Raw genomic sequence first — 12,672 nt, 5'->3', positions numbered from 1 at the left:
AGAGAAGCAAATTCGAGAGCATAATACAAATTTTTGCTGTACTTTAAGGAACCAAACTACACACATAATTATTCCTTTCAGTTTGTATTTCTTTTTTATGACTTTCAGTTCAGTTCAATCAATTGAATTTATTTCAGTTTTGCAGTAAATTGAGTTGCGAACCTTTTTTATACACCCACGCTGTAGATTAATGCCCAAGTGGAAGACCATAACCCAGAGCTGACCCGGGCATTTGGCCAGCGAAACTTTTATTTATTAGGACCAACTTTTTGCCTTTAATTAAATATACTTTCCAATGCATTTTTCAGCGAACTTGATAAATGATTTTTTCGGATTCTTTTTGTTTTGATTATTTTTTACATTTTGTTTGGCCTGAAATTATAGAAAAGTTTTTCATTTTGTTATCGATAGCAGTTCATATATACATATACATATATATTTATTTTTTGAGGGGGGATTTTGAGTCGACGTTGTAATATGTCAAGTTGTCGGAAAAGTTAACTCAAAGTTCGTCGGTAAATTCGATAACATTAATTCTTTATTACTTTTATCTTCGCCAATTTGCGAAAAGAAACTTAAAGTAGCTCAATTTAACACGTACACTTAAACAAAACACACACACTTTGCTATGGTAAAAGACATTTTCAGGTGTTCATAAATAGAATTTATTCAACTTACCTCCCAACTGAAAAATAAAAACTTCGTTGTTTTTGTATATATATAAATAATTAACTGAATCTGTAAATATTTCCTATATGATAATTATATAGTTAATGCAAAGCATACATATATTATACATAAAAAATAACTATATTGCAGTTTAAAAATTACAATTAAATATAGCATTAGTTTAGTTTTAATTTAAAAATCAAGTTCAATATTTGCTCCTGAGATTCAATAAAACAAATTAAAATGTACTTCAATAATTGTGAGATCTCAAACTCAAGACTTTTTTAAATCAGCCAATTTTCATTTTCATTTCGAGGAATCGCTATATACATATATAATGTCATAGTTGGCGATTAAATCGATTGCAATTGTGAATGTTTATTTCTAATAGCCACCTAACATTCAATTTATAAGAAGTGGGGCGTGGCCAAGAAGTGCCAGCCTCCATAAAACCGGAGCCTAAGCGGATCTTGTGGGTGGCACTTAGCACAGAGCTTTGTGCAGTTGCCTATGCTAAGCACGTGGCGAGAGCTCAGAGTTTATGTCGCCGACACGCCAGGACACAAAGAAAAATCCTTATAATAAACAGACGATGAGCGGAAAAATACCCTGCGTCTTGGTTGTTAAATTACATAGTGTAAGTAATTGAATAGCAGATACTAAGCTAGTCTGTATTTCATAGCTCAAGGCTTACATAACTATAAGATATCGAGAAATCGATATCTCTAACCATGGCTAACATAAAATACGGTGCAAATAGTCAACAAAAAAAGAATACAGTTATTAAATTATATTCTTCTAAAAATTGTGCTCTCGTTCCTTTTCTGCGTCTTCTGCTTAAGCTATCGTCACACTCACGTCACTATGGTAGACCTCATAGCCATCGTTAAGTATCGATATCTATGGAATATCGATAGATGTTTACTACAAAAAATACTATCATTATTAAAAGCTATGCCGATTAAGACATATAATAAAAATAAAAAAATAATTTAATAACTGTGAACTAGCAAATACCCTACAGCGTGAATTACTATAGCAGGTGAGTGTAAATAATGCCTGCGCTCCAGCAGGTGCTTTGAGCTAGGGTATAATCGCGCCAATTGAATTACAAGCTGTGCACGGACCTAGGCCATGAGCAGCAGCAGCAGCAGCAATGTGAATCAGAACAAATGCACAACTAATTAAAACCGGTCGATTTATGCGAAAGACTTTTCCCCTGACTACAGTTAAGTACTTTGGCACGTTTATGGATGCGCCCAGAAATGTGCTTTGAAAATTTGGCCACAGATTGAAAATGTTTGCCTCTGGCAGCAGCAACAAAGGCAGTTCGCTTATGCTTTCGCTTTGCGTTTGCGTTTGCTTTTGTTGAAATTTTGTTATGCCTGCCTCAGTCGAGTGTGGCCTGGCTTTGTGATAAAGACAATAAATCAGCTTGGATAATGTCAACAGGGAGCTGAGCGAGAGCCCACAAAGCACAAACACACACACACAAAAAAAAGCAGCCAGACAAACCCAAGAGTCGAGTTATTTTTAGTGCTGATGACTTTGAATTTTGCCAACGGATTCTAAACAGTTTGATGTGTTTTTAATGCCATGAGGATTATCGAGCTCTGCGTTAGGCAGATGATGATGAGTTCAAGCCGTCATTGCTGTTGCTGTTGCTGTTGCCATTTTGTTTGGCCAACTGCTTGGGGTTGGGTTTGTTCTGAGGGTTGGCTACACTCCAGCTATTGACAAACGATATCAACTTGCACTTTGTCACCAGCTTTGATGCTTCACGCATAGTGTTGACCCCGTCAGGGTGTTGTCAAATTAATTAACTGTTTTTGTCAGAGACGAACACATGGCATCTGCAGCACGGCTTCAAATTTAATTAATCTTGGACATTTGGCTCCACCATGTTCAACTTGTAAACGTCGCCAAGTTCTTTGACAACTTTTGTTTAGTTTTCAAAGCATTTTCGCCGAAACTACGAAACCCACAAAACATTGTCAAGGCAAACTCGATTTCCTGCCTCCCAGGACCCTACTTCACGCCAACCACAATAGCTCGACTATCTCCGACCGAGATCTTAACTACCCTGCGGCTGCTGTACAGCGGGATTCAAGTTTAAGTAGAGCTGTGTCTGTGGGCAATACGCAGTTGCGCCCATACAATTAGCTTGTAATGCTCGCAATTACATTACAGCCCATTTCCATGGTTGGCTTGGCGGTGTTTGGCATCTAGCGAACCAGAGCCGAAATATAAACAAGGCTAAGCTAACAATGACATAATTCTGTGCGTAGCACATGGCGCGTGGGAGCTAAGCAAAAAAATAAGACCCAAAAAAACACGTGAATATGCGGCATATGCGTTAAAATGATCTTATCGAAATAGCGGAAAAAATTAAAAGGCTGTGGCCGACATTGCAATGCTCTATTCGCACTACTTGTACAATCTGACTTGGAGTCTATAAGAATTAGCTGCAGTGAAGAGATATTCTATCTAATATGCATACTCAGTCTCATAGCTAATAGGCTCTCACTGGCTCTAAAACTCACAGGGCATCAAACAAACAAAAAAAGACAACCACTGAGTATACTAATCGCACGTGGCGCCTTTTGCGACAAGAGTGCTACAGTCTTTGCAGGCAATATTTTTTAATGCCGCTCACAGCTGTCGCCCACAGTGGACACTGGTCATTGAAGGACTTTATTTCTGTGCATGGGGATAAGCGCTTGAAAAACGCGCCGTCTGACCCGGGCAAAGAGGCAGACAAGTGCCGTCCTAAGTGGTCGGGTGTGAATGACGAGCAAGAGGTTACGGTAAGCCACCACACCGCCGCACCACGCGTGGCCGACACAATGGCAGGCATGGCATGGCATGGCATGCCGTTGACAGTGTGTTGAGCTTTGCGGTGGCGCTCATTTCTGACTGCACTTGCTCCAAGTTTTGACAAGGATTCCACAGCCAGACAAAAGCTGTGGCCAGCGAGGCAAAGAAAACAAAAAGGGAAAAGTGAATGAATCTCAATTCTGCAGCTATCGGGGCTATTGGAAAAATATTGATTTATTGTCTGAATGCTAATTTCACATATCAATGCAGCCCAACCGAAGCGAGAGACGAGCTTACAAAACACAATGCACACATCATTCAATATTGATTCGTCTATAAATCGGTCAATGTTAAAGATACTCAAGTATATCACAGAGTCTGGGCAAGTATCCATCTGGCACTAAGCGCATTTGCTTCTTCTGCCCTCTATCGCGTATCCTTTCCACTTTCTCCAATTCTGTGACACCGGATCCCACAAGAATTGACTGAAATCCATTATAATTGGCAAATTTTATATCTGTTTCAAGTCTGTAAAGGAACAAAGAATTTATATTATATGTTTTTTTCTATATAAAGTTTTTCTATTACGTATACATTAGATGAGCGCTCATAATCTGTCATAAGAATTACTAGAAGAAGAATTATTATTATTACAATAAGAGCTCAGAGATATTTGTCTGACTTTTTTTAATTAAGGTCTCCAGACTAAGATTGTCCTCAGACTTAATTAAACAAGACGAACCACATAATAAGAATCGTGTACAATAAACAGATATTAATTTCTAGATTTCTTACTTACGTGTCGCCGATCATCAGCGTAGTTGCTGGATTGATAGCTCCACTCTCGATGGGTTCTCGGACAATCCAGGGGTTTGGCTTGCCAAGAATGAGGGGTTTGCGTGAAGTTATGGTCTTAACTAGTGCTATCATGGCAGCCGCGCCGGCTAGAACACGATTATTGCCAATGGGATAGGCAGCATCCAAGCAACAGCCGAGGAACAGAATTTGAGGATTTCTCAAATAGTGACAGGCTCTAATAACGCTGCACATATTGAAACTGTCATCTCGGCCCACAACAACGGCGCCCACATCTTCGTCTACCTCCATCTCAAGCGCGAAATCCCGCATAGACTTTTCAATCTTCTCATTTCTGAATTGAAACGCACATATATTCACGTCTGACAGCTCCTCAATTATGCCGACCCCTCCCACAACGAAAACCTTCTGCTGAAAGTTCTTGCTGCTCAGAAAGCTGGCAACGGACTTCCCAGAGTTAAGCACGTGATCTTTATGCACATTAAAGCCGAAATCGCGAGCCTTTAGCCTAATGTTTTCGCTGCACAAGCACGAGTTGTTTGTCACAATAAACGTGTTGCGCCCAGTATCTTGAATTGCATTAAAGGCCTCAACTGACCCGTCAATAGCTTTGTCAAAGTGCCATAGCACACCATCAGCATCGCAGATAATAGTCTCAAAGCCGTTCAGCCATTGGCGCACCCGTTGGATGGATAGGGTAGTGAGGTTGGTGCAGGTCTGCTTGAACATGTTCGATCTGAAAAATAAACTAGTTACATTCAAATGAAATAAAAATTTGAATTTTTGAATTAATTATCTGCGAGCACTCGATAGGTAACAAATAGGAGTGCTCTTCTCTGGAGTACTATCCGTGGTAGGCACTAAGCCCCGACACATTTTGCACATTCAAACACATCGCCTATCAAAACAAGTAAGAGTGCTCTAGTCGAGACTGCTCGACTAGGAGATACCCATAGCTCTCCAATCTGGTATTCTAATCATTCTGCACTTCTTTTATGCACACATACATACACGTGCCTCCACACCTACGTCTACGAAGGCGCTCTGCTAACTACGCAGTAAGAAGCGACTGCGCTTGGGCAGCGCTGCTGTGTGAGCAACATTATGAGAATTTTTTTGTTCAATATATTGGAAATGTGTGCAGTCCAAAGCACAAGTCTCTAGTACTTTTCTTACGTTTTCTTGTTTGAATTAGAGGCGAAGGGGGCTGAAAAAAATCAATTTTTCAATTATTCTCGATAAAAACTTATCGGATGAGTTATCGAAAAAATAAACAAACTTGTACTGCGCATGGTATACACGAGTATGCATGCCAAATTCCAGCTCTCTAGCTTTTGTATCTTTTGAGATCAACGTCCTCATGTGGACGGACAGACGAACAGGGCTATATCGACTCAGCTCGTGGTCCTCATCAAGAATATATATACTTTTTGGGGTATGTGATGATTCCTTCTGCCCATTACATACTTTTTACAAGACCCTTAGACCCTGATTTCCCATTTTCAATGGGTTCAGGGTATGATTACATACATTTTAATAAAAAGGGTAATTTGATTCTTAATATTTATATGCTATGAAAAGTTTCGTTGGTTGAATTAATCAATGGAAAATCATATTCTCTTATGGGATCTACCGACCGCCTGCCACTTAAATTAAAAAGTAAAATGAGATATTCTAAAGATTTATCTACATTCAAGCAATAGACCACTCAATCTTGTGCTATGAGTAGAGTTTATCAGCTGTCAGTTTATTAACGGTGCACTGATTTCTCGTATTTTTGTTGAAGTCAACGATTTTTAGAAGGCAAAAACTTTAATAAGTCGGAAATACTAGGTAGGAAAAGATCGGGAATCTGACGGTACATCATTGGATCCTTGGACTTCTGCGCTTTCGACACATCGTCAAGGGTCGTGTTCCCAGAGCCCACCAGCAGAGTTTGAAAGCCGCAATTATAGCCGAACAGAATATCGGTGTATAAGCTACAAAATAAAATTAAATATATAGTTAGTTCAATCGAATGCCAAGCCATTGGTGCAGCATCTTACGTGTCGCCCACCATGAGGGTGCGCTCCGGCTTGATAATGCCCTCCCGCATCAGATGCAAACACATGAGGGCATTGGGCTTACCGCAGGTAAAGGGCGGACGATTGGCTATTGCCTGGACGGCTGAGACCATGCTGCCAGCGCCAGGAATAAAGAGGTCCGAGTTGACGGCAAGCGCTCGATCTTGGTTGGTGGCCAGGAAGATTACTTTTGGGTTACGCAAATAGCAGCATGCTTTCGTCAGCTTCACCACATCGAAATATTGATCAATGCCCACAGCTACAGCACCCACATCTGGATCCATGGGCATGTTTAACACTTGATCCCGCAGAGAAGCTCCCACCAAGGGGCGTTCCCTGATTGGTATAGATTCAATGCCCACATCTTTCAACTCATCAACGATGCCCTGACCCCCGATGATGTACACCTTTCTCTTAAATCCACGCTCCTTTAGGTAGTGGGCCAATGCCCAAGCTGACGAAATAATCTCATTCTTTTCTACGATAATTCCCAGTCTCTCGGCCTTGTCGAACAGTTGTTGCCGAGACCAAGCCGAGTGGTTGGTACAGATGAATGCCCGCTTCCCCATTGCCCGCAAGGCGTTGAATGTCTCCGGAGCTCCATCCACCGGATTGTCGAACCTCCAGAGGACGCCGTCCGCATCAAAGATCATGGCATCGAATGTTTTCATCCACTGCTGGATACTAAACTTGTTCAAGGCAAGCAGCTGACAGACACCCTTCTTGAACGGCATTCTGCAATCTGTTCTGTAGCGACTTCGTGTAGTAATATGGAACAATGAGTATTTTCTTTCAACGACTTGAATTTATTTCTGATTTGAATGGACAAAAAACCTGGGTTGCTATTTGTTGAGTAGGTGAAATGTACAATTTTACTTATACTTAGGCACTTTTAAGTTATTAAGTTAAGTTATTAAGTCAAAAACCTAATCGAATCGAAATATTATTTGATTTTAAATAGAGTCTATGGGAATTCACTTAATTACAAATGTTCTTTGTACCTCGACAGGGATCTGCATACTTATCCTCTGCGTGTTCTTGCAATTAAATATTGGTGCTGTTAAAGATGTGCACCTAATATTGGATTATAATTCCCAAGTGGCTAATGTCAATGTAAATGTCACTCACTTTGCAAATGGCGGCTGCTTTGGCACTCTGAGCAGTCTAAAGTGAACCGAGTTGACATCTTTGTCGCTGTCTTAGCATAAATGAAACTTTTCTGGCAATTCATCAGCGAGAAGTGGAGCTGAGTTGAATTTCCCAACTTGACTTTACAGACTTTACAGAGCAGCTTAGTGGCTGTTCGCACAACTTGAAATTAGTTGACAATACTCACCGAGGAATCAGGCAGCCAAGGCCACGGCTGACGCATTTAATTCACTAAACTTTGCGCATTTGTTACGAGTGCTTGGCCATTGCAGGCAGTGATGCGGTCCAGTTGCCTGCTGAGCACCGGCTCTGGCAGCGGCGCAACTTTTAATTGAGCGAAATGAAATGAGAATGCTCGACGTCCACTTGAAAGAATGGAGGAACACCGTGGACCAATTCTTCGGAGTTCTGTGTTGTCTAAATCGCCTTAGCGCCAGAGGCTGTCAGGTTCAGGCTCTCGCCCCGCGGCGCCAATTAAATTGGCGTTTGACTTGGGTGCTGGTCCTGCCGGGCACTCAAGTTGGCCACTTCCCCGAGTCGACACTTGCATTGTGTCACCTTTGGGCTTTATTCGTGAAAAGGTGTTTGCTTGCGGCTATTTGGCTATGGAATTCAAATAAATCTGCAGCAATTTAGCGGATTTTTGCCCGTCCGAATTGTGTCAAATCGCCGACGGCTATATCCCTTGTAAACCTTGGCCTACACCCATTTATTGCGACATTGCCGCAAAATTAACGAGACAAATTTCTAAGGCTATGTAACGGCAAAGCTTTTGCCTAAATAAGGCACATACAATTTTTATTTCAAGCATCAGCAAAGTATGCTATGAAAATGTTAAGCCTAGTTGTGACTGTGAGCCACAACCTGACCAACGCAGCAAGCTTCTTTAGATGAAGCACTGCAATTTTCTGTTTCAGCTAAAATTTAGTTATATACCTTTCATATAAATTAAATAAAGTTAAAATTTTTACATATGTGCTTTACATAAATAAGAGCAAGACGTGTTAGTTTCTTAAAAGTTGCATAGCTCGAGAACGGAAGGATAGACTTTGTATGATTTTTGTCATTATTGTACTTGTTTTTGTCCGAAATAGAATAAAGAAAGACCATAATTCGCGAAACGAATATTTATAATAATTGTTGATGTTCTTTGGATTTATAAAAACCAAATCGAGTAGAATAAGCCCAACAGCGAGATAATTCCTAGATTAATTGCAGCCGATGAAAGAAAAGTTTTTCCTAAAATCATCAAGTGATAGCGTTATATCAAAAATCTTTTGCTGACAACAAACATGAGAGTTTCATTGCTGAATGTGTCTAAAGACTTCTTTATGCCAATACTGATGGTCGGTAAGGGACGACGTGTCGAGCAGATTAGGTTGTTGATTCCTGCAAAATTCTGTAATTTTAAAGAAAAACTTGTTCTAAACATCATTTCCAAACACAGAACTTAAGCAATAGTACTCTGCTTTAACTCATATCTGATGTCTATAAAATACGAGCTGATAAATTTTGAAGTGTGCCTGTCTTACCACCGCTTAATTGCTGACTGACATTTGAGTCAAGTAGCAATGGATCGCAATTGATGAGAACTAAACTGATGAGAAATATAACTTAAAGGAAAATTCCGAAGTTTTAATAACTAACGGATATTCCATTTGAATTTAAATCACTTCAAATCGTAATACCTATTTAATTCGTTATAAACAAATTGCAAGGGCAATCCAATGTGTTTTTTAGGCCTGAAAAATGCTGGCACGGTCAATTGAAGGTTCAGGTTTACAAGTGGGAAAACCATCTGCTGTATTTTTGTATGCAACTGATTTCAACATGAAAAATGTATAAGGGTGCTTCATTTAGTCGCATTCAGAATTATTACAACACGCGTAATGCTGTGAAGGTCTGTTAAAATTGTATATAAATTGTTGGTTTTATAGAACACACACTCATGTTAATTATATGGAACGAGCGTTAATTAAGAGCCAGTTGAATGCTCGTATACCTACTTCAAAGCGCTTGAAAAAAAGCGAAAGCCCAAAGGTGTACTGAGAGTTTCGACTATACCCTTGGTTTGGGGATTGGGATTGGGAATAAAAACAGTATCGTACAGTGCACACCTTCTAACCAATCTAAAATAATATAAAATTCTACAATTCACATATGCCAAGATAGCTACCGAGTGAATATAAAAACAAAACCGAAAATTGTTTTTCATGTACCGCAGTGCTTTACCGGCTCTAGAAAAAAGAACAAAAAAGACAAACAAATTGGATTTAATACGAGCTCTAACATGAAAGCGAAATAGAATTTATTGATTTCCAGGTGTATGAGCACAGCCTGAATTTGAAGTAAATGCTAAAGCCAATATATGTGTGCTGCGAACTGTGAAGAGAACACTTGGTTAACAGGATTTTCAGCTAATTTCTTTAAGCAAATAGCTTTTATTTTCCGTTAGCATGATTTCCAAGCACCCTTCTTATGAAAACAATCTAACGGAAATTCGATGGCAGAAACTTAACTGAAATATCCAAAGTTTCTGCAGCCTATTCTGGAGGAGGCCCCCATGACTGCGTTGTCACATCCAAAACCCCCGAGGACATGGGCGAAAAGGCAAAAGTTTTTATTAGGTTTAACAAGAGCAGGCTAATTTGCTTGGCACTTGTGCTAATGCTCTGTGTCTCTAATTAATACCTTGAAACTTGGACGAAATATGACTTGATTTATATGCTAATTATAATTACTAATTACTGCATTGTAGCTCGCCTGGGGGAAAAGTACAATTCTTGACAAGATACAGATGAAATTCAAGTTTTACGCTAAACGATGGTCACTGGATCATCCACCTGTCACTTTGCACCGGCCGCTCCTCTGTCGTCAGCAAGAACAATGGCTTGCTGCTGAAATTATCAAACTGCCTCGCATTAATCTTGTGCACAGATACCATCATTACTTCAGCTGCTCCTCACATCCGCAAAGACACAAATCAGAGAGCCTCAAGCATGGATTGTTTGGAACGCCATTCCATGCGATTAAGTTGTCCATTTGGGCAGCTTGGCTTGTGCCAATCGGATGTAGATACGCTGTCTTGAGTGTTCGCCATATGACTTGATGGCGCTTATGCAGAACTGCGTTTTTTCCTGTTATTACTCACATAAAGAAGCATGTTTCCCAGTTTCCTTACCAGACAAACTACTTTCAGTATCATTTTCTAACATATATCAAAAATATTTTCTATATACATATGTAAATGTCATAACGAAACGACAACGCCAAGCTGATTCATTGGGATCAATAAACCCGCTCTAATGAATTTCAATGAATTAAAGTAAGAACGGCGCCGTCGGGCGTTACCACACAAAATCAACATTTAACCTTATCAAGTCTATATATTATAGAACAGCGTAAAGTATTATTCCGATTTAACTATACGTGTTTTGTTGCCTATTATCTATGGTATGTTCTCTGTCTCTCTGTCTGTCTATCGCACGGTCTGTATGTGCCTCTGTCAGGCAAACTATGAAAATCAAGGTATAAAAATAAGTTAACAAAGAGTATTTAAGTTGGCTATATGCATGCGGCAGTATTCGACTGCAACGACGCCTACCTAGCACGGCTCGGGCATTGAGTGAAAGTCCCCTATATAAATGGCTGCAGGTACAGCTGCAGTCTTCAATCAAGTATGATGGGAGTCAATCGTGATGCGCAGCAAAGTGCGGTGCAGTATGTGATCGATCAGCTAAGCATTAAAAATTTGGAGGAAATGCTTAAGTAAACCTTGAGGAAATATATTAAAAATCGAAAATCTATAAAATACACCCTAATATATATATGTATTTAAAATTTGGAGACTCTAGCTTAAAAGATTTAATTTTATATTGAACAAGTAAGAAGGCTCTAGTCGAGACTGCTCGACTAGGAGATACCCTGAACCCTCCAATCTGATAGTCTAATCATTCTGTACTTCTTTTATGCATATACACATGTATGTATAAAAACGAGCTCTACTAACTGCGCATGAGGCTGAGAAAACTAAATCAATTTTTCGATTATTCTCGATAAAAAAGTTATGGGATGGACGGACGGACAGACGAACAGACGGACAGGGCTATATCAACTCAGCTCGTCGTCCTGATTAACAATATATATACTTTATGGGGTCTGCGATGATTCCTTCTGCCCGTTACATACTTTTACACAAAACCATTATTATTAACAAGTAAGAAAACTCTAGTCGAGAGCGCTCGACTAGATACTACCCTGAACCAAACTAATAGAAAAGCTCATTTAGTATGGTTCAAATTTCAATTTCGATGTATTTAAAAATATAAATGAAATAGAAAACTCATTTAATTAAATATATAAAAATTTTGAAACAATTAAAAAAAAGAATTACGACGCGCTCTGGGTTTGAACCCGAGACCTCGTTATCAAGCGCCGCGCTTTCTACCTTAACGCCACCCTTCTGATCTGGTTTCTAATGTCAAAACTGAAATAGATTCACTGCTGCAGCGCCATCTACCAAATCTAAGTCAAACTAACTGCTGATGTGACTTTAAGAATGTGCAAGAACAACCAAACTAATAACAAGAACAACCAAACTAATAACAAGTAAGAAAACTCTAGTCGAGAGTGCTCGACTAGATACTACCCTGAACCAAAATAATAGAAAAGCACATTTAGTATGGTTCAAATTTCAATTTCGATGTATTTAAAAATATAAATTAAATAGAAAACTCATTTAATTAAATAAATAAAAATTTTGAAACAATTAAAAGAGATAATTCCGACACGCTCCGGGTTTGAGCCCGAGACCTTGTGATCAAGCGCCGCGCTTTCTACCTTGACGCCACCCTTCTGTCTTAATTTTCAATGTCAAAACTGAAATAGATTCACTGCTACAGCGCCATCTACCAAATCTAAGTCAAACTAACTGCTGATGTGACTTTAAGAATGTGCAAGAACAACCAAACTAATAAAAATGTTAAAATTTCAATTTCGATTTTTGAAAAAATATAAAAGAAATTTAATCACAAATATATAAAAGTTTTGAAGCAATTAAAAGAAAACTACAATACGCCCAAGCAGGATTTGAACCGGGGACCTAGCGATCGAGCGCCGCGCCCTCTACCATGACGCCACTCCTCTGTTCTCATTTGCA

General features: G+C 39.4%; 2 protein-coding genes across 3 annotated transcripts; both read right to left on the bottom strand.

Annotated features, from left to right (window-relative positions):
* Positions 1-3,700: 3,700 nt before the first annotated feature.
* LOC108650616 (uncharacterized) lies at positions 3,701-5,127 on the bottom strand. The gene is made up of 2 exons (XM_018099803.3): positions 4,286-5,127; positions 3,701-4,014 (listed from the first exon to the last, which is right to left on the bottom strand). The coding sequence occupies exons 1-2, from the start codon at positions 5,029-5,031 to the stop codon at positions 3,837-3,839; spliced, it is 924 nt and encodes a 307-aa protein (XP_017955292.1). The 5' UTR covers positions 5,032-5,127; the 3' UTR covers positions 3,701-3,836.
* Positions 5,128-6,028: 901 nt separating this feature from the next.
* LOC108650615 (phosphoglycolate phosphatase) lies at positions 6,029-7,236 on the bottom strand. Of its 2 annotated transcripts, none has more exons than XM_018099802.3 (2): positions 6,348-7,236; positions 6,029-6,281 (listed from the first exon to the last, which is right to left on the bottom strand). In XM_018099802.3, exons 1-2 carry the CDS (start codon positions 7,097-7,099, stop codon positions 6,089-6,091), a joined length of 945 nt encoding a protein of 314 aa, XP_017955291.1. In that variant the 5' UTR covers positions 7,100-7,236; the 3' UTR covers positions 6,029-6,088. The 2 variants fall into 2 exon arrangements, with proteins under 2 accessions (XP_017955291.1, XP_089116242.1); XM_089260116.1 differs by having other exon boundaries at positions 6,359-7,236.
* Between the last annotated feature and the right edge of the window lie 5,436 nt (positions 7,237-12,672).

Source organism: Drosophila navojoa, chromosome 4 (assembly GCF_054131105.1).
Source record: "Drosophila navojoa isolate 15081-1374.11 chromosome 4, UAZ_NAV_1.0, whole genome shotgun sequence".
Classification (NCBI taxonomy): domain Eukaryota; kingdom Metazoa; phylum Arthropoda; class Insecta; order Diptera; family Drosophilidae; genus Drosophila; species Drosophila navojoa.
The sequence above is the reverse complement of the archived record's forward strand: the minus strand, read 5'-3'. Positions and strand labels throughout refer to the sequence as shown.

What these genes read in the sequence shown, in the direction of transcription:
- LOC108650615 (XM_018099802.3), bottom strand. Translation starts at nt 7,099, where the DNA reads ATGCCGTTCAAGAAGGGTGTCTGTCAGCTGCTTGCCTTGAACAAGTTT. An exon ending in ACCCTCATGGTGGGCGACAC is followed by an intron (nt 6,282 to 6,347) that starts GTAAGATGCTGC and finishes TTTATTTTGTAG; the next exon opens with CTTATACACCGATATTCTGT.
- LOC108650616 (XM_018099803.3), bottom strand. Translation starts at nt 5,031, where the DNA reads ATGTTCAAGCAGACCTGCACCAACCTCACTACCCTATCCATCCAACGG. An exon ending in ACGCTGATGATCGGCGACAC is followed by an intron (nt 4,015 to 4,285) that starts GTAAGTAAGAAA and finishes GTTCCTTTACAG; the next exon opens with ACTTGAAACAGATATAAAAT.